The 23,561-nt window shown below is 38.1% G+C and overlaps 1 protein-coding gene across 1 annotated transcript; it reads right to left on the bottom strand.

Annotated features, from left to right (window-relative positions):
- Window positions 1–400: 400 nt before the first annotated feature.
- On the bottom strand, window positions 401–1,215 carry LOC137731181 (ferredoxin-thioredoxin reductase, variable chain). The gene has a single exon (XM_068470287.2). It carries the CDS (start codon window positions 1,084–1,086, stop codon window positions 580–582), a length of 507 nt encoding a protein of 168 aa, XP_068326388.2. The 5' UTR covers window positions 1,087–1,215; the 3' UTR covers window positions 401–579.
- Between the last annotated feature and the right edge of the window lie 22,346 nt (window positions 1,216–23,561).

Raw genomic sequence — 23,561 nt, 5'->3', positions numbered from 1 at the left:
CGTGGTGTTGGGTTTTTCGAGCCCATGATGAGTTGTAGATCTATTAGGAATTATAGATAGGATTTAGTGGGTTTCCCAATTGGAGTTGTTTTTCCAATTGGATTGGTTTTTCCAATTGAAGTTGTTTCCCCACCTAAGCTTGAACCTAACTGGAGTGTTCTCCCCCTTAGCAATCATTAGTTCATTCTATCAGGAAAACTAAGGCAAACGATTGAAGAAGAACAATAGTCTCTGTGCCTATGAAAACAAGGAGGCAAAACAATTTGTTTCGAGATTTGTTGTTGTATTATTTCATTCGTAACAAACCTTTGTCAGCTGCATCAACGCGAATGCGACTCTATCTAGCAGGAGGTTAGGCAGGCTAACCAACAAGAAAACGCTACCGCATATTGCTCAATGCTCAAGAGAAATAATAATATTAGATTGATCCATGTAAATGTGATTAAATACATACATTCAAGTGCAGTTGCAGTTTATTTGAAGCCAGATGAATCAACATCTTTTATAATTTTTATTTGATATATAATGTGTGAGGTGAGAGAGAGATTGATATATATGGATCGAACTAACCGAAATTGATCAAAGATATTCGAACTCATCCTCCTTGAGATGGGCGAAGAACTTAACTGCGCCACGGCCTTGAACATCGACGACGAACTGCACCTTATAAGGGAGATTGGCCGAAATCCGCTTGCCCTTCCACAGCCCAACGTACTGCTTGAGCTCACCTTCCATGCCAGTAATGTCCACCTCCGGAACTCTGGGCACGTGGTACACCTTCAGAGGCACCTTCACCCTAACCCTAGCTCCTATTTTGGAGAAGGCGGTGGCGGCGGGTTCATCTGATGATGTTGATGGAGAGACATCGGCCGCAGCAACCTCGCAAATAACCCTTCTACTTAATTTCGTCCTCCACGGGCAGTGGGTGAGAGCGGTGGGAGTGAGTTTGTGATGTGGAAATGAAACTGCCCAACAAGAAGGGAAAGAGAACGAGAACGATTTCAGCTGTCCCGCATCTGCTGCTGCCCTTAGGGATGAATTGAGGGATGAAGAGGCGGCGGCTGCTGCCACTGTTGCTATACCCATCGCTCCTGTGTCCGTCTGTCTATCTTTCCCTTATCTAATAAATCCCTCTCGGTTAACGCACACCCAGTCTTTATTTTCTTAGGGCTATCTCTCAACTCAATCTCCAAACCCCATATGCCCCACACCAAAATTCTTGGAATTTGGCCAAAAGTGGACCCTTCTGTCAAGACCAATCTGATATAACCACAACTATTGAGTAATTGCAAAAACAGCTCCTCATTTAAGGTCAATCTGCAATTTACCAAAAACGCTTCTCTCTGCAACTATGCATATCAACCCTTCCAACTACCAGAGACCACGCTAGCCACCGGCCACCCCATCAAACTACTCTCATTATTCGAGTCATCACACCCGCCTTCAACCCACAGACCAAACCTAGCAAGAAATTCTAGTTGAAATTGCTCAGCTTCCCTTTGTTCATTGTGTTGTATGGTTTGTAAAAGTTGTGTTTGATTATATGCGCATCAAACTATCAATCAGGTGGGTCAATTTAGTTAATTACACTAACACCTCATTAGAATTATTGAGTTTTTACAAAAAAAACCATCACATTTGAGATATTATAATAATGCCTCCATCATATCCAATCCCATAGCTTACCCGACTCGATTCATATGTTTTCCAGCTTTGCAGCTAAAGTTGGTACATTGGTTGAAAGTTTTTTAGTTTGGTTTGAGACCACATTTTTTAAATTTTTTAATTTTTAATTTTTTTTGCGACTCTCCTCTAGCTACCTTGTATTATACATCTCTTACCACCAGTCATTCTCCACCTCCACGCCCATGCTCTTCACTGCTGCAAGCATTCGTTGCTCCCCTTATTCAACTATGCAGCATCTCGACGCCTAGGGGTGGATCCATAAATTTAGTCTTGGACTCTAGAAGCTTTATTTGATGGAGACACATGTCGCATTGTAATTAATCTCCTGGTTGGAGAAAAACTGTCGTGCTTCAGTAGGGGCGCCTCAACACGAATCCTTTAGTGAGTTTCTAAAAGTATAGAATTGATTGGTGCTCGCCAGTTTCGAGATTGGTGAAGTAAAGTACAGACACAATTAACCACTCACAATTCAAAAACACATAAAATGACACGCCCCAACCCCAATATCCTCACATACCAGGGTAGGCATGTGCTGGTTGACACCTGAGGATCACGAAGCCATTTTAAACACACATATAACTAAAAGATGTATAATTAGAATGATTATACCAAAGCAGGAACGTGTTGAGGCGCCCCTACCGAAGAATTACTATAAAAAAGATACGAAAAGGGGAATGATCTCAAGGATGCCTATGCCGTAGTGTCCTGACGCCGGGATCATGTGCCTCGATCCTAACTCCTGAGGGGGCGCAAAAACAGAAAAGATGAGTGGACCATAATTTATAATAATAGTAATAGTACGAAAACCAATTTTTTTTAGAACATACTAACCCCTTGTTTTGAAAACACATATATAATACTACATAATAGGTTTTATAAAAGCCCTAGCATGCCATGTAAAACATTCGTCAAACATGTACATGTAAAACCATGCTCATTAATGCTGAAAACAGTACTGCCTGAAGGCAAATCCGTGAATCTCATCGATGATGTACTCAACTAGGGGCATCATAGTCGCCCGAAGGCAGTACCTATCCATCACCCAAAGGTGAAGCTGAATAACCTGTCCATCACCTGAAGGTGTAGCTGAATAACCTGTCCATAACCTGAAGGTGAAGCTGTATAAAATAGCATACATCCACACCGACACTAGTTATGGCTAGTTAAGCTGTCTGACACTACTTTCAGCAGTGAAGCTGGGGGTATATAATATATCATATCTCACTCCTCCATCATCTGTGTCCTATGGCCATAGACATCTATACCCGTGGTGTGCGAATGTGTCGTATGATAACCCACTAGGTAAGTACCAAAAACATATCTCAAAATTTCATGTCAAAACCAGAGCTCATCAAAACTTAAAGCGTCATCTCATGAATCCATAATAAAAATCATGATCGATAGCCACATAATTTGTATATGTAAATCCATAATTCATCACCTTTAGTGAAATGTAGGTTCAATAAATAATAACCTTCGTAAAAATAATTTAAATAATTCTTAATTTCTCTTAAACCATAAATATAGAAATCTATAGAGGCATAGTATAAATCCATAATATAAATCACATTCAAATCATGAAATAGATCATGCATGCTAGGCTAATATTTATAAAACATATAGTTTAAGAAGGGGTCCACTCACAGTTTTTATTGCCTGAGACGAGAACCACTCGAACTAGCGAGGATGATGCCGCTTCCTACCAACGCGCCTAAACACAATTAGGGACCATTTAGTAAAACTTTACTAAAACATTATAATTTTGGAAAATGGACGGCAGATTTGGATTCGGCATGTTGAAAAACCTAAGGAGGGACATTAGGTTTCTCCCCCACGCGCTGCTTCACGTGGCGGCCGGCCGCTTCGATTCGCCGGAAAATCGAACAACTCCAAAAATTCCAAAATTTTACAAGTATGAAGATCTCAATGAGAGGAACAACTTTCATACATGTGACTAAGACCAATTTGGCTGGAAAAAAAACTCCAATTTCCCTCGAACCCGCTGGAAACCCTAGAAATGGGTGGATTCGATTCGTCACCTCCGGTGCTCCGCCACCCTTACAATTGTTTGGGCTTTGTTCCTGGCCTCTAGAGGAGTGTTTTGGTGGTGGTAATTGAAGAAGTTAGCTTCAGAATTTAAGGAATCGTTGCATGAACCCGTCGCACCCAGCGATAGTTCTTCACCAATTTACAACCAAATTTCTTCTAATTTTGGGTGGAAATAGAAAAGGGAAGGCTACATAGTTGTTTCCAGGTGGAGATTTGCCTCGATTGGCCGTGAAACGTCATGACTAGCGTTGGGTTTGCATACCACCGTCGGGTCGAGTCGATGGCTACCCGGTTCTCATATTTTCTTCTTCTCTCATTTCCCCTCCTTTCTCTTTTCTAATTGGTCACTTTCTTTCCTCTCCCCTCTTCTGATTGGTCGAGCCCTCTCCCCTCTTCTCCTTTTCTTTTTCTCTCTTCCGTTCATCTCTCTCATTTCTCTCATTTACTCATCATTACAATCGTCCACGTGGCTCAATCAGATTGCTTTAGAAAATTTAGAGCTGATGCGTGAATTACTTGACACTCAAATTAAACCCTCGTTTGACAATTGTAGTAGAATGGATAAGTGAGGGATCGTTCTAGACCGGGGATTAGGAGGGCTTGCAAATCTCTTGGAAACTGACTCAAAAACGTAAAATAAAGTTTAAAACACTAAACTAGACTCAAAGAATGCAAAATTAAAGTTTAAAACACTAAGACAAACCAAAAACTCAAAATGCTTTAAAAACACAAACTAAATTGAATTCTAACTAAAATGAACATTAAAGCAAAAGGGGGATTGAGGTTTTTACGAAAATTGAAATAACGAAACAAGTTAATAAACTAGACAGAATGTAAATATGAAATTTATGGATGAATGCTAGCTAAGGGGTTCATCTCCATACATGTTACACTTGCATACAAGATTGATTCTCAGTTGGTCTTTCGATAAATTATGAAACTCAACGCCCCGGGTTAATTAGGTCCGCTTAAATTAACCGTCAAGTTCTCCTTAAGTTAATGAATTGGATGGGTTAGCGCAACGCAATTCACCACATTCTCCAAAAGTCCTTTACGTGAAAAGCACAATAAAGATACAATCAAAGATCATTAAGCATTATGAAAACTATAAGTGTTGACGAGGCATTCGTTACTATGGAATACGCATGAAACTTATGCCAAGAATTCGTTTAACGTGATTGTTTATAAGCAACCTCCACTACTTGTGAATATAAGTTCATAACGATTAGGTGAAATTCACTTATATTCTAGCGTCATATTTATGCATGAAAATTAAGCGCGCATTCTTAATAAACATTCATAAATAAGTTATCAATCAAACGGTTAAACAAATTGAATTCAAAACTTATGAAATTCCAACGAAAGGTAATCAAATCAAAATGCAAGTATAAACATTTATTTCGAATCACCCCCTAGCTAAAGGGGGGGTTTATTTCCTCATAACTTTGAAATTAAAGAAACACCTAAACATTCCAACAACTCAAACTTGAATTGTATGAACGTTTAGGCACTCTTCTCTTCCATTCCTCATACGTACAAAACAAAGAGAATTGAATTTAAACTTTGAAATCAAAGAAACACCTAAACATTCCAACAACTCAAACTTGAATTGTATGAACGTTTAGGCCCTCTTATCTTCCTCGTTGTTGTAGCACAAGGTCTAAGGTGAGGTTTGGGGGATTATGGAAATGGTAGAGGAGTGGTTTGGAGGGTTGGGAAGTGGTGGAAATGGAAAGATGGTTTTGGATTCTAAGGGGACTCACGGCAAAGAGAAGGAATGGAAGTGTTTGTGGTGTGTTGTGTTGTGAATGAGATGATCTTGAATGAATGAATGCAAGGGTATTTATAGGAGTAGTGGAGGGAACATATGGTTGTTTGTTTAAGATGCAAGTGGCTAATTAATGATGGAAAAGTATGTGATTTAAAGGATGCAAAGTGAATGAATCATGAATCATTGTGGATGAAAGGTGGAAGTGCATGTGTTGATGCAATAAATAATGCATGTAGGGTTAGGAAATAATGAAGAAATGCATGTGAGATGTTTGGAAAGGAAATGGGAACCCACGACAATGAAGTTGTTTTGTGTTGTGAATTATGATGAATGCATGTGAGTTAAAGAGGGAGAATGTGGTGAAATGATGAAGTAGGAAGATGGAAATGCATGTGAGATGTTTGGAAAGGAATAAAGAATGAATGGTGGAAATGTGAGTGAATGATGTGCATGTGTGAGAATGCATGTGGAATTAAGAGGAGTATGGAAGTGAAATAAATGAATGATATGTTAAGTGATAAGTGAATGATATGTGGTGAGTGATAAGTGAATGGTTTGATAAGTGATAAATGAATTAGTTTAAAGGGCTAGGGTTTAAGTACATAGAATGGGCCTAAAATAGGTTGGTTTGTATGGCATAATGTGTTTGATTGAGCTAGAGCCATTGTTTTGTGTCTTCAAGTGCATACAAGGCCTTCAAATTCGTCCATCCTCTTGGCTCCATGGATAAGCTATCCAATCCATGCCCAAAAATGCTCCAAATGGCCTCAAAATGCACTTTCTTGCTCCCTAGGCCCTTAGAACCTGAAAACACACAAAAGAAGCATAAAGGACTAAAATAACGAGAGAAACATAACGTAAATGCACGAGAACAAGCCATTTAAGTCGCATGAATATGCTCCTATCAAATACCCCCACACTTAGCTTTTGCTAGTCCTCGAGCAAAACAGAATAAAAACAAATAAACAAAACGACACTAAACACGTAAAACACAACCTAAACCTTCCAACAACCGTCTTAGGGATTTCCAATGCACATGACAAGTTAAAAATCATCATTCTCACAGATTTTAGTCATCTTCACATTTAAGTACATTCTTAATCATAGTCACCATATACTAGTTCACAATTAAGCATTTAAAACCATGTTTTGAATGTAGTAACATGCCTTAGAGAATTTGCTCAATTCCTTTCAAGATATGCACTCAATTTTTACTCAGATTTTCTAACTACACACCCTAATCTAGTCATATGTGAGAAGATTGATGTAAACATGAAAACGACACTCACATATATGTATCACAAAGAACGCAAATTCTGGAGTTAATAATCAAGTTTAGATATGATCTCATGAATGGAATGCTACTACTTAGACGCGAGAACCAGTGACACCATAAGCTCATACCAAGTTCAAACTCCACAAATTGAAATACACAACACTCAAGATAGAAGTCAAGGGTTGTAACGGGGCTTGGGGTATGTGGATAAAGAAGGGATATGGAAAACAAAGGTTCTTAAAGAAATAGTGAGCAAAGCATTTTAATCAACTTAGAATTCACTTTTGAATGAAAACTCAACTTTTGAACAAAAAGGGAGAATTTAGACAATTTACGCCCAGAATTGGTGTTTTGGAACCTTTCTTCAATCACTTATTCTTTTCTCTTTTTTTTTTTTTTTTTTTTTTTTTTTTTTTTTTTTCTTTTGAATCTCAAAACAAAAACACTTAAACATTCTCTCCCCCACACTTATTTTCTTTCATAATGTAACTCAAAAGGAATTCAATTAAGTCATGCTCACTATCTTTTAAGAACAAAGGTAAGGACGGTCATATTCTAGGTTAGGTGAAGATAAAGTGGGTAAACAAAGAACATGGGTTAACATGGCTCAACGGGGGTAAAACTTACAACATATACGAAATATGGGAAGCGAGGCTATTTGGCTATGGTGGCAACTACACAACTTCATCTTGATATATGTTATGCAAATCAATAACATGCTTTGAATGAAATGGGCATGAGTTCTAGCATTTGGAACTATATGATGAAACGCCTTCTAAGTAGTAACCAAGCAAAGAATAATGAGATCATGCAACGATTTTAGAAAACAAGAAATCACAGATTATACTCTCCAAAGAACGTTATAGGCTCAAGTCTCTCAGGGTTGTAGCATTTGTTTGAGTTCCTTCCTTCAGGCATGTTACAAAAACTAAATTTTCTTTTATGATTGCATGTGAAGTCATACATTATAACCATAACCAAGCATATACCAAGAGTAAATCAAACTTTTCTCTATGTTTATAACTCTTTTTAACAGTCATGCAATTACAAACCAAATCCTCATCATAACGTTGGAAGGTTCCCTAAGACACAAAAAAAACAACTCAAAACACTCTTTTTAGGCTTTTCAAAAAAATGTTTTTCAAATTTTTAAGTGATTTTCGGAGTTATAAAACAAAACACGCTAAAACAGTTAAAACACCTTAAAACAGCAAGAAACAACATGTGAAGTAATGGGTGATAAAATCCCACGAATTTGCATTAACAACATTAGTTACCCCCCCACACTTAAATCAAACATTGTCCTCAATGTTTTAAGCATAGATTCACACAAAGCATAAGTAAATACACAAAAAGCACTTAAACATACTAAACATGGCAGAATGTAATTAACAAAGAGAAGAGTTTAGAGACGCAAATCTGGTTATAGAGTGTAAATTCCATCTTCTCCTTGGTAATTGCATTGAGGCTTTTGATCTTTGTGATTCCACAGGCTTACTCTCGAACTGGTTTCCGCCCATCATTGATTTTCCTTTGTGCTACTGGGCTGGAGGATTCTTTTGGTCTTCCCCGAAGGTCTGAGCTTACCCCTTTGGTCTGTTTCTTTGTTCAATCTTTCCAATTCGTATTGAAAAGGGTTGGAGGAAAACTCAGCCTATGTTTGTCTCCACATGCTTCAATGTATCATTTTCACTTGCCTTACTCGCTCCCCTTTGCAGAAGTGGTCCCTTCTCCGGAAGTGTATCAACCGTTGAAGATGACTACTCGAGAGCAACGCTAGGTAAGCAATCAGGAATAGATTCCAGGCAGTTGGCTCCAGAACGGAAGACTGACTCCAAGTGCCGGCAGATTGCTTCTTTTACTTTGCCATGCGAGTAAGAACAAGGACAAAGAAAAAGACAGGGAAAGAGCATGATATGAGATACTTTTGCTTTTGACCTTGATGATATGAGATACCTTTGCTTTTGAAGAAGCGGTGAATGAATCAGCACATGTATTTGTTGTGCTGTTTCCTCCTGGGTCATATGTACTCCAGGCATCTGGTATCATCTTTGGGGAAGAAGAAAGAATTGAGTATTTCGAAAGGCTTGGTTGGGAGTGCACCCTCAGAGGTGAGGGAGAGTTGGGCATTTTCTTCAGGTTTGCCCTGCCATAAAAGACGAAGGTCGACATATATAGAGATAATAGCAAGTGATGGTACTTTTTACCTTTGTCGACAAACGTTTTGATCCCGCAACTCTGGCTTTTTGATATAGTGGCGCCTCTTCGATCTCTGAACACGCCTCTTCGATTTCTGAGCAAACGCCCCTTCGATTTCTGAACGACGCCCCTTCGCTTTCTGAACGACACGTGGTAGTGCAGATGCGACTCCTTTTGACAAAGCTGCACGCGTCTTCTGAAAAGCAGAGAAAGCGTCGCCGAACTTTGCGCTTGTCGGCTAAAGATATGTAGTTGCGGTGATGGCCTCCACGTGTTGTCTGAAAAGAAGAAATCTTTTGACAAAGCTGCACGCGTCTTCTGAAAAGCAGAGAAAGCGTCGCCAAAATTACGCCGGAAATTCCGGCTTTTTGAATCGGTGGACGCGTCGCCTTGGCTTTTTTATTGAGCTATCGATCACCACAACAAACACACTCTGAAGATTTCCCATTCCTGAAACTCGACTCCGGCCCTTTGTGAAATTTTTAACTCCATCCACCCCTTCTCTTTGAACACTTTTGAAAAAAATGGCAAACTCATCGAACCTTAGCTTAGATTTGAGTCTCAGCAGCGATCCGGTTGCGCCCCGTCAAGGTAATGTATGGCGCCCTTCTTTTTTATCTTCTAACGGTCCTCTTTCAGGTGAAGACTCTGTGATGCAGGATGCCACAACAGCTACAATAGTAGCTAAAAACCTCCTCACTCCAAAAGATAGTAGGCTGCTGTCAGGACGGTCCGATGAGTTGGCCGTTCAAGAGTCCCTCGCACTTAGTGTTCAGTGTGCGAGCTCTGTGTCCAACATGGGCCTACGCCTGCTTGCCCGCTCTCGTCAGGTGGAATCGTTGATGGCAGAGGTGGAAAGACTTAAGCAAGAGATCCAGCAGCTTAAGTACGAGAATAGAAGTTTGCATGTGCTTGCAAATAACTATTCGTCGGGGATGAAAAGGAAGCTTGATGAGCTGCAAGAATCTGAGGGTCGAATTCACAGTGACCGTCAAAGGCTTGCGTCTTATCTCCAGAGGCACCTTTTTCCTGGGTCATCCAGCGCTTGGCCAAGTATTGAGGCCTGGAATGCTCTAGCTCCGATGCCTCCCGCTCCGATGGCTTCCGCTCCGATGCCTCCCGCTTCTATGCCTCCCGCTTCTGCGCCTTCCGCTTCTGCGCCTCGTAGTGGGGCTTCACGCAAACAACCTTTGTGAAGCTCCACCTTTCTCCATGTTTAGTATCTTTATTTCTTTTTTCTTTTCTTTTCTTTTTTTTTTTTTTTTTTTTTTTAACATTAATAAAATCAAACGGCATGGAATTGGTCCTTGAATGGAAGGTGATACTTGAAGTGAACCGGCATTGGTTTGAATTCTAGTGTAGGTGCCTGATTCATAAAAAACAGCAAGTTAGTATAAAATCTAATGGAATTTGGAAAAAAATACTTACTTGTTTTGTCCGACAAGAATTCAATGACAAACACCACTCCTTTGAAAGTTTCAGGGATATTGGACTTGGCCAGATTGCAAGTGATGGTTATGACTTGTCCAATGTCATCAAATTTAACTTCTTTGGATTTTGTGGTTTCAAGAACGTCCTCTTTGATGAATTCATGACATTCCCTACTTGTCACCTTTGGAAGGGCTTCCAAGATGTCTTTTTCACCTTCTTCTTCCTTGGAAGTCATGAATTTGCAAGGAATAGGGATACTTGTTAGAACGGGGTTAAAAATAATGAAATTTGGAACAACCATACCTGTATTAGATGGCATAGGAGCAATAGGTGCCTCCGGCAAAGGTGTTTCCACCCTTTCCGTGGGTTGGGTGTATTCCTCTTCCTTGTGATTTGATTTTGATGGTTGAGGGTCCGTTCCAAACTCCTTGTCACTTCTCAACATGAAAGCATTGGTGGTTTCAAATTCTCCCTTCTGATTTGCAATGGTTGAACTAGGGAGTTCGCCTTGGTCGCAAAATTGTCCTTCGAACTCCGCTATCTGCCCAATTTGCTTTTCCAGAGTAGTAAGTAATTGAAAAATCGTATCATTATCATTTGAATTACCTACATTACTTTGGGCAGGTTGTGGTGGCTGCATAGGCGTTGAATAGAACTCCTCATACGGCTGCCAATATCCTTCTTGTTGAGCCTCATTGTCTTGATTTTGTAAGCCCTGCACCAAACAAATTAATTCATCAAGCTTTTGATTATAATTTATTGACGAACTTAAATTTGGTTGGGCATATTGAATATGAGGTTGTGGTGGCTGCCAATATCCTCCTTGTTGAGCATTTTGAGGTTCCCACCACATAGAGTTTGAATGATCACTCCAATCCGAATTGTAAGTATTGGAAAACACGTTATTCCTTGATTGAAGATTAGATATATCAACTCTTTGCATTTGGGACCTTTCCATGAGCTGTGACAAAAGAGAAGCGTTATCAAGTGCCATGTTGTTCTTCTCAGTATTTGAATTCAACAAACAAAACAAAAATCAAAAACTAAAACTAAAATACATAACAGAAACAAACAATCCAAGAGATTAGCAAATTTGCTAATCCCCGGCAACGGCGCCAAAATTTGATGCGTGAATTACTTGACACTCAAATTAAACCCTCGTTTGACAATTGTAGTAGAATGGATAAGTGAGGGATCGTTCTAGACCGGGGATTAGGAGGGCTTGCAAATCTCTTGGAAACTGACTCAAAAACGTAAAATAAAGTTTAAAACACTAAACTAGACTCAAAGAATGCAAAATTAAAGTTTAAAACACTAAGACAAACCAAAAACTCAAAATGCTTTAAAAACACAAACTAAATTGAATTCTAACTAAAATGAACATTAAAGCAAAAGGGGGATTGAGGTTTTTACGAAAATTGAAATAACGAAACAAGTTAATAAACTAGACAGAATGTAAATATGAAATTTATGGATGAATGCTAGCTAAGGGGTTCATCTCCATACATGTTACACTTGCATACAAGATTGATTCTCAGTTGGTCTTTCGATAAATTATGAAACTCAACGCCCCGGGTTAATTAGGTCCGCTTAAATTAACCGTCAAGTTCTCCTTAAGTTAATGAATTGGATGGGTTAGCGCAACGCAATTCACCACATTCTCCAAAAGTCCTTTACGTGAAAAGCACAATAAAGATACAATCAAAGATCATTAAGCATTATGAAAACTATAAGTGTTGACGAGGCATTCGTTACTATGGAATACGCATGAAACTTATGCCAAGAATTCGTTTAACGTGATTGTTTATAAGCAACCTCCACTACTTGTGAATATAAGTTCATAACGATTAGGTGAAATTCACTTATATTCTAGCGTCATATTTATGCATGAAAATTAAGCGCGCATTCTTAATAAACATTCATAAATAAGTTATCAATCAAACGGTTAAACAAATTGAATTCAAAACTTATGAAATTCCAACGAAAGGTAATCAAATCAAAATGCAAGTATAAACATTTATTTCGAATCACCCCCTAGCTAAAGGGGGGGTTTATTTCCTCATAACTTTGAAATTAAAGAAACACCTAAACATTCCAACAACTCAAACTTGAATTGTATGAACGTTTAGGCACTCTTCTCTTCCATTCCTCATACGTACAAAACAAAGAGAATTGAATTTAAACTTTGAAATCAAAGAAACACCTAAACATTCCAACAACTCAAACTTGAATTGTATGAACGTTTAGGCCCTCTTATCTTCCTCGTTGTTGTAGCACAAGGTCTAAGGTGAGGTTTGGGGGATTATGGAAATGGTAGAGGAGTGGTTTGGAGGGTTGGGAAGTGGTGGAAATGGAAAGATGGTTTTGGATTCTAAGGGGACTCACGGCAAAGAGAAGGAATGGAAGTGTTTGTGGTGTGTTGTGTTGTGAATGAGATGATCTTGAATGAATGAATGCAAGGGTATTTATAGGAGTAGTGGAGGGAACATATGGTTGTTTGTTTAAGATGCAAGTGGCTAATTAATGATGGAAAAGTATGTGATTTAAAGGATGCAAAGTGAATGAATCATGAATCATTGTGGATGAAAGGTGGAAGTGCATGTGTTGATGCAATAAATAATGCATGTAGGGTTAGGAAATAATGAAGAAATGCATGTGAGATGTTTGGAAAGGAAATGGGAACCCACGACAATGAAGTTGTTTTGTGTTGTGAATTATGATGAATGCATGTGAGTTAAAGAGGGAGAATGTGGTGAAATGATGAAGTAGGAAGATGGAAATGCATGTGAGATGTTTGGAAAGGAATAAAGAATGAATGGTGGAAATGTGAGTGAATGATGTGCATGTGTGAGAATGCATGTGGAATTAAGAGGAGTATGGAAGTGAAATAAATGAATGATATGTTAAGTGATAAGTGAATGATATGTGGTGAGTGATAAGTGAATGGTTTGATAAGTGATAAATGAATTAGTTTAAAGGGCTAGGGTTTAAGTACATAGAATGGGCCTAAAATAGGTTGGTTTGTATGGCATAATGTGTTTGATTGAGCTAGAGCCATTGTTTTGTGTCTTCAAGTGCATACAAGGCCTTCAAATTCGTCCATCCTCTTGGCTCCATGGATAAGCTATCCAATCCATGCCCAAAAATGCTCCAAATGGCCTCAAAATGCACTTTCTTGCTCCCTAGGCCCTTAGAACCTGAAAACACACAAAAGAAGCATAAAGGACTAAAATAACGAGAGAAACATAACGTAAATGCACGAGAACAAGCCATTTAAGTCGCATGAATATGCTCCTATCAAGAGCCTTATAGAGTGAAGGTTAAATTTACTAAAATACCCCTGACTTTAAACGTTAATAACTCCTTCGTTATAACTCCAAATTACATTTCATTTGCACCTACGCATTCGTAGCGACGTGTATTACGAGGATGCACCAAGAAAATAGTTCTTACGTGACACGATAAAGTGGTCAATAAAAGTCAACGTATTTGCCTCGAAGGGTATTTTCATAATTTCACATTTTAAAATTATAAAAATCGTAATAATTGGGAACGGGTCGTTACATAAAACTTATATTCAATTATAAAAAAAAAATTGAAATACATACCAAACAATGTGATTAAGGATTGAAATTGAAAATACATACTTATTCTTGTTTATATTTTCTTGTTGGTGGGTAGATCTTGATAATGGTAGCGTAAAAAGGATTGAGAAAGGAAGTGGAGATGGATAATTTTGAGCGTGGATAAAGTGAAATATCGTTTAAATGGAGGAAATAAGGGAAGAATTGTCACACTCTGATCCCAACATACGTCCAGGATCGACGCATGATGTTGATTGTAGGGGTGTGAGGAAATACAACGAAAAAATTTAATGGAATACTGAAATTGAAACTCACAATGATTACAGCAATTGTACAACAAAATGTTAATAACCCTTAATAGGGCCAAGACATGCCTGTAAGCTCCCAAAATAAAGTCTCAAAAGAAATACAGGGAAAGATAGCAGGGTAACCTAAGCACTCCAGGCTCTTTGAACTTTAACTGATACCCCAGAAGTTCCTCGTATCAACTAATACCTGTCACTGGCATAATCACCCATACACCATAGGAATGGTGCATAAGGAAAAGTACCAACCCGGATACACTGTGAAGCTCGTGTGAGTAACAATAATTCGACGTATGTGATAATCATAAAACCAATCTATCAATCACACTTTATAAACAGTATTCATAAAATCATAATCAAACTATTCAAAATCCCAAATGAGTCACACATACATCCATCGGCCTATCTAAATCAAACCACAAAGGTTCTTAATATTTGTTCATAAATGCTCTGAAAACTAGGGATAAATTGACACAATTCGGCCTAAGCCTGCATCTCCTAAGCTTCCACATTCTACACTAATTCCAAGGAATCAACGAACCAACAAAGATAAGGATGCAATTTCGGACCACTCAACGAAATTCAACAAAGAGTGGGTTCGGACCACTAAACGGAATCGAATACAAAGAGAGAATCCGAACATGATACAATTCAGGACCGCTTAACGTAATGGCGGAGTATGAGAGATTCTTGACCAGTCAACGGAATCTAAACGAAGACAGATAAATGAAATCCATACCACTTAACGAAATCCAGACCACTAAATGGAACTCATATAGAGCAGGGCACCAGACCACTCAACTGAACCTCAGTGGAACCTGTTTTCAGACCACTCTACGGAACCGAGCAAAATAAAAGAAAACATAGTTTGAAAAGGCTTAACGAGGCAAGACATGACAATTTCTATGTGACAACACCCATAATAATAGGTTAACGATCCTCTACTAGCGCTAACGTTTGGCAAACATTTCAAATCACATTTCATAAAAATAGATTGATGGTATAATTTAAAAGTAACAATTTAATAATAAAACACATTTTATAAAAAAATTCCGTATCCACAAAGTATACTATCATAAGGATTTTTGGGGTAATCACTGATACCACATATATTAAAGTCACTCACCTAGAGTCCATGCTATGGCTCCTAGTACAAATATCGAGGCGTCCATGTACGATTGTCGCCTAGAACAAATCACAAGTCTCGTCTAAGAACTTTAGCTATAAAACACATAATTTTAGGTCGTACACATCCTTTAGGACATTCTAGAAGGATTCGAGACACGTTGACCAAAAGCCAACCCTCGGCCAATGGTCAACGATAGGGTTAACAACACTACATAACTTGATCCGAAAGATTTGCACATCGGGTTGTTGATCTGTAACTTCCTAAAGGTTTCATTAAGTTTCTAGAATAACATACTTAAACTTCATTACGATCTAACGGTCGAATCTCTACCAATTGCAAATTTAAGTGGCGGTCAATTGCGAAACTAGGCTAAAACATTGGAATTTCACTAAAGGAATGCTAAAAACGAAATTAGGGTATCAAAATTAGCTAAGAATGACATTTTGGGTTTTTGGCCCTGGGTAGCCACCATGCGCCGTCAGCAGGCCACACACCTTATGCGCGGCCCTAGGCTTGGTGGAAATATTTTGTTCTCGGATCAAATATCTTGCTAAAGCTAACGAAAGATTCCAATATGTACCTTAATGGCATCATGGAATATTCCAGAGGTTAATGAAATATTCCCTTTCTTTTCCCTCAGTCTGGTTGCCAGTGTCGTCCGCCGCTGCAAATCTCGTCAGATTCTGCATATTTCGTTGATTTTTGGAAAATTTTCAAAATGCTATAACTTTCCCATTTTTCACCCAAATTCTACAATCCAACTACCCAAATGAAGCTAGAAAAGAGTAGAACATGATTTTACCTCTTTGAAGTTCAAAATTTGGCTGGAAACTGTCTGAAATTTACAAGAAAAGCACGACGTCCCAAGACTCGTATAATCTTGATTATAACTCCGAATTACGTTCCGTTTGCACCCATATGTTAGTAACGTCACGTACTTTGTGCCAAAAAGTGGGGAAAATTATGAAAGGATCAAACATGTCCACGCTGTATCTTTGATTATTGATAACATGTTATAATTTAATTGCGTGTTACATGACACTTAATTTAATTTTGTCAATTTATGTTCATGTCCATATTGATTTTTTTTAAGGTATGTGTATATTGAGTTGTTAAAGTTCACCACTCCATCGTTTTGCAAGTTTATAAACTAGACAATAAAGATGATAGGAATAATGAAATCGAGCTAGATGTGAGAATAGAACTATTTATTTATTTTTAAAAATATATGAGTTGTTGGAGTACTTGGAGCTAACGGAAGACTTGATGCAAAACCGAGCACAATGACATTTTAGAATTTATACATGCGACCCCACTTGGTGGAATAAAACTTGATTGTTGTTGTTGTTTAAAGAAATATGAGTTGTTTTTATAAGAGAAATTTATTTTACCTTATTTTAGCTTGCTTTTAATTATTTAATTAACTCGTGCTTCATATTTATGAATTTTTACTGACATCAGGCTTGGGGTGTGACATTTAAATTAAAAGCTAATCAATTAGTAAGTTAATACAACTTTAATTGTTCATTTGGACCACTCCGCAACGTCTAAATGATCACCCTTACATAAGGATTAACCAAATTAAACAACTTTATGGTCATTTAACTAATCAAACAAATTGAAGATGACTATGTTTCTTAAAAAAAAAATGAAAATTTTTCCAAGAGAATTCAAGTAGTTTTGCCTCTCTCTAGTTTGTTTACTATTGAAACCAAATTCACGCACCACCTTAAGTAAATGAGATGTACAAACTTGTTTAATATGTAAATGAACACACAATAGTAAGCAACCCAGGACCGGAGGTGGTGTCGGTCAAAGGCTTTCTGACGGTCAGTCAGTAAGTAAATATATGAGACTCAAGCAGTAGGTAAGAGAATAAGTGTGCGATAATTGCATTACCAAAGGTGAACCCTAGAAGAATATATTTATACTAGTTGAGATACAAACCTTTTAGGATATGAAATCTGTAAAAATTCTAAAGAATATCCAGGAGAAGGTATTACATCCACTTAGAGTGTGATTATTTGTGGCGTAAGCCAATTCATAAATTGTAAGGATTTCAGGAATATAGGAAACCTAACTAATTCCTTACTAGATCAGTATGTGTAGCTTTGCTTCCAAAGCTATTGAGTCCATAACGAGATTTATGAGTTATTCGTATTCTGATTCGTTTTATTTCGACTATGAAAAATCATCGTCCCACATTTTCCATTTCTTCCAACCTCTCATTGTATCATAGAGAGAAATACTAGTATTTAGTGGCAAATGTTGTTAATTTCTTATTTAGCTTCTGTTTTTTTTTTAATTTCAAGAAAGTGATTTTTTTCTATATTATCTACATGGCACCAAATTATTAGTTATATGTGTGATGCGATTTTTATACGCACACAAACTAAACCCTATTTGTGACAGTTGTAGTAATGATGTAAGTAGGGATCGTTCTAACCGGGGATTAACTAGGGATGCTAAACACTTGACTCAAATAAATAAAACTAACTTTTAAAACACTAAGACAAACTAAAAGAATCAAAACAAGTTTAAAAGACTCCAAATACTCAAAAACATAAAATAAGACAAATCAAATGAATAAGACTTAACAAAATAAGGGGGGTGATTGTGGTTGGACGAGATTAAATTAAATGGACAAATTGTAATTAAAGGCAAAACGTAAATATGAATGTGATGAAAATATGGATGATGGAATAGCCAAGGGGTTCTTCTCCACACATGTTACACTTGCATACAATATTGATTCTCAGTTGGTCTTTCGATAAGTTGTGAAACTCAATGCTCCAAGTTAATTAGGTCCGCTTAGATTAACTTTCAGATTTCCCTAAATTCGTTGGATTGAATGGAATACGCATTACAACCAAATTATTCTTAATCAAAGTCCCTAACTATGGAATACGCATGATAGAGACATTCAACAAAGATCATTAAGTTCAATGAAAATTATAAGTGTTGACGAGGCATTCGTTACTATGGAATACGCATGAAACTTATGCCAAGAATTCGTTTAACGCAATTGTTTATAAGCAACCTCCACTACTTGTGAATATAAGTTCATAACGATTAGGTGAAACTCACTTATATTCTAGCGTCATATTCATGCATGAAAATTAAGCTTGCAATCTCAATGAACATACATAAATAAGTTATCAATCAAACAGTTAAACGAATTGAATCCACAACTTATGAAATTCCAACCAAAAGTAATCAATTCATATTGCAAATATAAACATAGTTTCGAATCACCCCCTAGCTAAAGGGGGTTTAGTTCCTCATAACTTTGAAATCAAAGGAACACCTAAACATTCCAACAACTCAAACTTGAATTGTATGAACGTTTAGGCACTCTTATCTTCCATTCTCATACGTACAAAACAAAGAGAATTAAATTTAAACTTTGAAATCAAAGAAACACCTAAACATTCCAACAACTCAAACTTGAATTGTATGAACGTTTAAGCACTCTTTTCTTCCTCGTTGTTGTAGCACAAGGTCTAAGGTGAGCTTTGGGGATTATGTGAAGTGTTTTGGAGGGATGGGAAGTGGTTGGATAGTGGCTGCAATGGAGGAGAAAAACTGCACAGAAATGGAAATGATTTGCGGCACAAGGGTTATGTTTGTGTTGTATGAAGTGTTGTGAATGGAAATATGAGTGGGGAGTGAATGAATGCCAAATGAATGAGAATGCAAGGGTTTTTATAGGAGGAATGGAGATGTATATGGCTGTTTGTTTAAGATGCAAGTGGCTAATTAATGATGGAAAATAGTTAGGAAAGCATGTGAAAGCTGGAAATGCATATGGGGTACACGGCAATGATGCTTGTTGGTGCTGAAATTGCATGTGTGTGAGGTGTGTAGGTGCTGAAAATGCATGTGAATGCATGGCATTTGAAATGATTGTTGTTTGGAAATGAATGTGAAGACATGTGAAAGCTGGAAATGCATGTGAAGATGTTGGAAATGGGAATGAAGGCCACGACAAAGGATTTCAGGATGCATGTGTTTGTAGGTCACGGCATGGTTGAATGATTATATGTGTTAAATGAATTAAAGGGTGCATATGTTGATTTGAATGTGCATGTGGGTGAAAGTGAAGGGAATGCATGTGAAGATGCTAATAAATAATGCATGTAGGGTTAGGAAATAAAAACATAACTTAAAGGGGAATGATTAAAAGGTGTTGAAAGGTTTTGCATGGCTTTGAAGTGATTGTGGATTGGGCTAGGGTTTAAGTACATGAAATGGACCCAAATTGCTCCCCCTTGCATGGCAAGGAATGGTGTTTGTGTTAAGCCCAAGGCAAGGTGAATGCAATTGGGTTAGGGCCATTGTTTTGTGTCCTCAAGTGCTTACAAGGCCTTCAATTTCATCCAACACTTGGGCTCCAAGCATAAGCTATCCATCCTTAGCCCAATAGTGCTCCAAAACACTCCATAATGCATCCTTTCGTCAAACACGTCTTATTATCCTGAAAACACACAAAAGAAGCATAAAGGACTAAACTAACTAAAGAAACATAACGTAAATGTACGAGAACAAACCATTTAAGTCACATGAATATGCTCCTATCAAATACCCCCACACTTAGCTTTTGCTAGTCCTCGAGCAAAACAGAAAAACAAAATAAAACGAAACGAAACAAACCAAACACAATTTTAAACCTTCCAACGTTGCCTCAGGGATTTCCAATGCACATGACATGTTAAAAATCATTATTCCCACAGATTTTGGTTATCTTTACACTTAAGTACATACTTAATCATTGTCACCACATACTAATTCACAATTAAGCATTTAAAACTATATTTTGAATGTAGTAACATGCTTTTAGAGAATTTGCTCAATTCCTTACAAGATATGTACTCAAATTTCACTCAGAATTTTGACTACACACCCTAATCTAGTTACATGTGAGAAGATTGATGTAAATATGAAAACGAACACTCACATATATGTATCATAAAGAGAGCAATTTCTGGAGTTAATAAGCATGTTTAGATATGATCTCATGAATGGAATGCTCCTACTTAGATGCGAGAACCAGTGACACCATATGCTCATACCAAGTTCAAACTCCACAAATTGAAACACATAACACTCAAGATTGAAGTCACGGGTTGTAATGGGGCTTGGGGTAATTGGCTAAAAATGAAAGGTAAGGATAACAAACGTTCTTTAAGCAATAGTGAGCAAAGTATTGAATTAGGCACTTAGAATTCCCTTTAGAACGCAGAAGTCAACTTTGAACACCCAAGGGGAAGTCACAAAACTTAGGGCCATATTCAAACTTTTTGGGCCCTTTCTTTAACAATCACACTTGTGAGTCCATTCTCACTTATTTTCACTCTTTTTTTTTTCCGTGCCTCCTTTAAGACTTAGGCACATACATACACACAAAAAAAAAAAAAAATCCTTTCCCCCACACTTAGCTTTTGCTACATATTAATCAAAAGGAATTCATTATCCGTCATGCTTACTATGCTTCAAGAACAAGGGTACGGATGGTCCTAATCTAGGCTAGGTAAGGGGTGATGTGGTTAGCAAAGGAAATAGGCTAAATGAGGCTCAACGGGGTTAAAACTAATAACAAATATGAAATATGGGAAGTAAGGCTATTTGGTTATGGTGGCAACTACACAACTTCATCTTGATATATGTTATGCAATTCAATGTCATGCTTTGAATGAAACGGATATAAGTTCTAGCATTTAGTTCTATCATGATACAATTGCATTCTAAGTAGCAACCAAGCAAGGAATAATGAGATCATGCAACAACTTTAGAAAACAAAGAATCACAGAATAAAACTCTCCAAAGAAGGTAATGGCTCGAGTCTCACAGGGATGTAGCGTCATTATGAGTTCCTTCCTTCAAGCATGTTACAAAAACGAATTTTTCTTTTATGATTGCATGTGAAGTCATACATTATAACCATAACTAAACATATACCAAGAGTAAATCAAACTTTCATCCATGTTTATAACTCTTTTTAACAGTCATGCAATTACAAACCAAATCCTCATCATAACGTTGGAAGGTTCCCTAAGACACAAAAACAACTCAAAACACTCTTTTTAGGCTTTTCAAAAAAATGTTTTTCAAATTTTTATGTGATTTTTGGAGTTATAAAACAAAACACGCTAAAACAGTTTAAAAACACCTTAAAAACATTTAAAACAGCAAGGAACAACACTTGAAGTTATGGGTGATAAAATTCAACGAATTTGCATCAACATACTTAGTTACCCCCCCACACTTAAATCAAACATTGTCCTCAATGTTTTAAGCATAGATTCACACAAAGCATAAGTAAATACACAAAAAGCACTTAAACATACTAAACATGGCAGAATGTAATTAACAAAGAGAAGAGTTTAGAGACGCAAATCTGGTTATAGAGTGTAAATTCCATCTTCTCCTTGGTAATTGCATTGAGGCTTTTGATCTTTGTGATTCCACAGGCTTACTCTTGAACTGGTTTCTGCCCATCGTTGATTTTCCTTTGTGCTACTTCTTGAACTGGGCAGCAGGATGGTTCTTTTGGTCTCCCCCGAAGGTCTGAGCTTATCCCTTTTATCTGTTTCTTTGTTCAATCTTTCCAATTCGTATTGAAAAGGGTTGGAGGATAACTCAGCCTATGTTTGTCTCCACATGCTTCAATGTATCATTTTCACTTGCCTTACTCGCTCCCCTTTGCAGAAGTGGTCCCTTCTCCGGAAGTGTATCAACCGTTGAAGATGACTACTCGAGAGCAACGCTAGGTAAGCAATCAGGAATAGATTCCAGGCAGTTGGCTCCAGAACGGAAGACTGACTCCAAGTGCCGGCTGATTGCTTGTTTTACTTTGCCATGCGAGTAAGAACAAGGACAAAGAAAAAGATAGGGAAAGAGCATGATATGAGATACTTTTGCTTTTGACCTTGATGATATGAGATACCTTTGCTTTTGAAGAAGCGGTGAATGAATCAGCACATGTATTTGTTGTGCTGTTTCCTCCTGGGTCATCTGTACTCCAGACATCTGGTATCATCTTTGGGGAAGAAGAAAGAATTTAGTATTTCGAAAGGCTTTGCTGGGAGTGCACCCTCAGAGGTGAGGGAGAGTTGGGCATTTTCTTCAGGTTTGCCCTGCCATAAAAGATGAAGGTCGACATATATAGAGATAATAGCAAGTGGTGGTACTTTTTACCTTTGTCGACAAACGTTTTGATCCCGCAACTCTGGCTTTTTGAAATAGTGGCGCCTCTTCGATTTTTGAATACGTCTCTTCGATTTCTGAGCAGGCGCCCCTTCGATTTCTGAGCGACACGTGGTAGTGCAGATGCGGCTCCTTTTGACAAAGCTGCACGCGTCTTCTGAAAAGCAGAGAAAGCGTCGCCGAACTTTGCGCTTGTCGGCTAAAGATGCGTAGTTGTGATGATGGCCTCCACGTGTTGTCTGAAAAGAAGAAATCTTTTGACAAAGTTGAACGCGCCTTCTGAAAAGCCGAGAAAGCGTCGCCTAAATTACGCCAGAAATTCCGGCTTTTTGAATTGGTGGACGCGTCGCCATGGCTTTTTTATTGAGCTATCGATCACCACAACAAACACACTCTGAAGATTTCCCATTCTTGAAAATCGACTCCGGCCCTTTGAAATTTAACTCCATCCCTTCTCTTTGAACACTTTTGAAAAATGACAAACTCATCGAACCTTAGCTTGGAATTGAGCCTTAGCAGTGATACGGGCGCGCCGCGTCAAGGTAACGTATGGCGCCCTTCTTTCTTTTCTTCTAACGGTCCTCTCACAGGTGAAGACTCCGTGATGCAGGACGCCACAACAGCTACAATAGTAGCTAGGAACCTCCTCACTCCAAAAGATAGTAGGCTGCTGTCAGGACGGTCCGATAAGTTGGCCGTTCAAGAGTCCCTCGCACTTAGTGTTCAGTGTGCGAGTTCTGTGTCCAACATGGGCCAACGCCTGCTTGCCCGTTCCCGTCAGGTGGAATCATTGATGGCAGAGGTGGAAAGTCTCAAGCAGGAGATCCAGCAGCTTAAGTACGAGAATAGAAGTTTGCATGTGCTTGCAAATAACTATTCGTCGGGCATGAAGAGGAAGCTTGATGAGCTGCAAGAATCTGAGGGT

The sequence above is a fragment of the Pyrus communis genome, chromosome 16 (assembly GCF_041283825.1).
Source record: "Pyrus communis isolate YQ-2024b chromosome 16, ASM4128382v1, whole genome shotgun sequence".
NCBI lineage: Eukaryota > Viridiplantae > Streptophyta > Magnoliopsida > Rosales > Rosaceae > Pyrus > Pyrus communis.
Note: the sequence above shows the minus strand (reverse complement) of the source record. Positions and strands in the feature narration are given on the sequence as shown.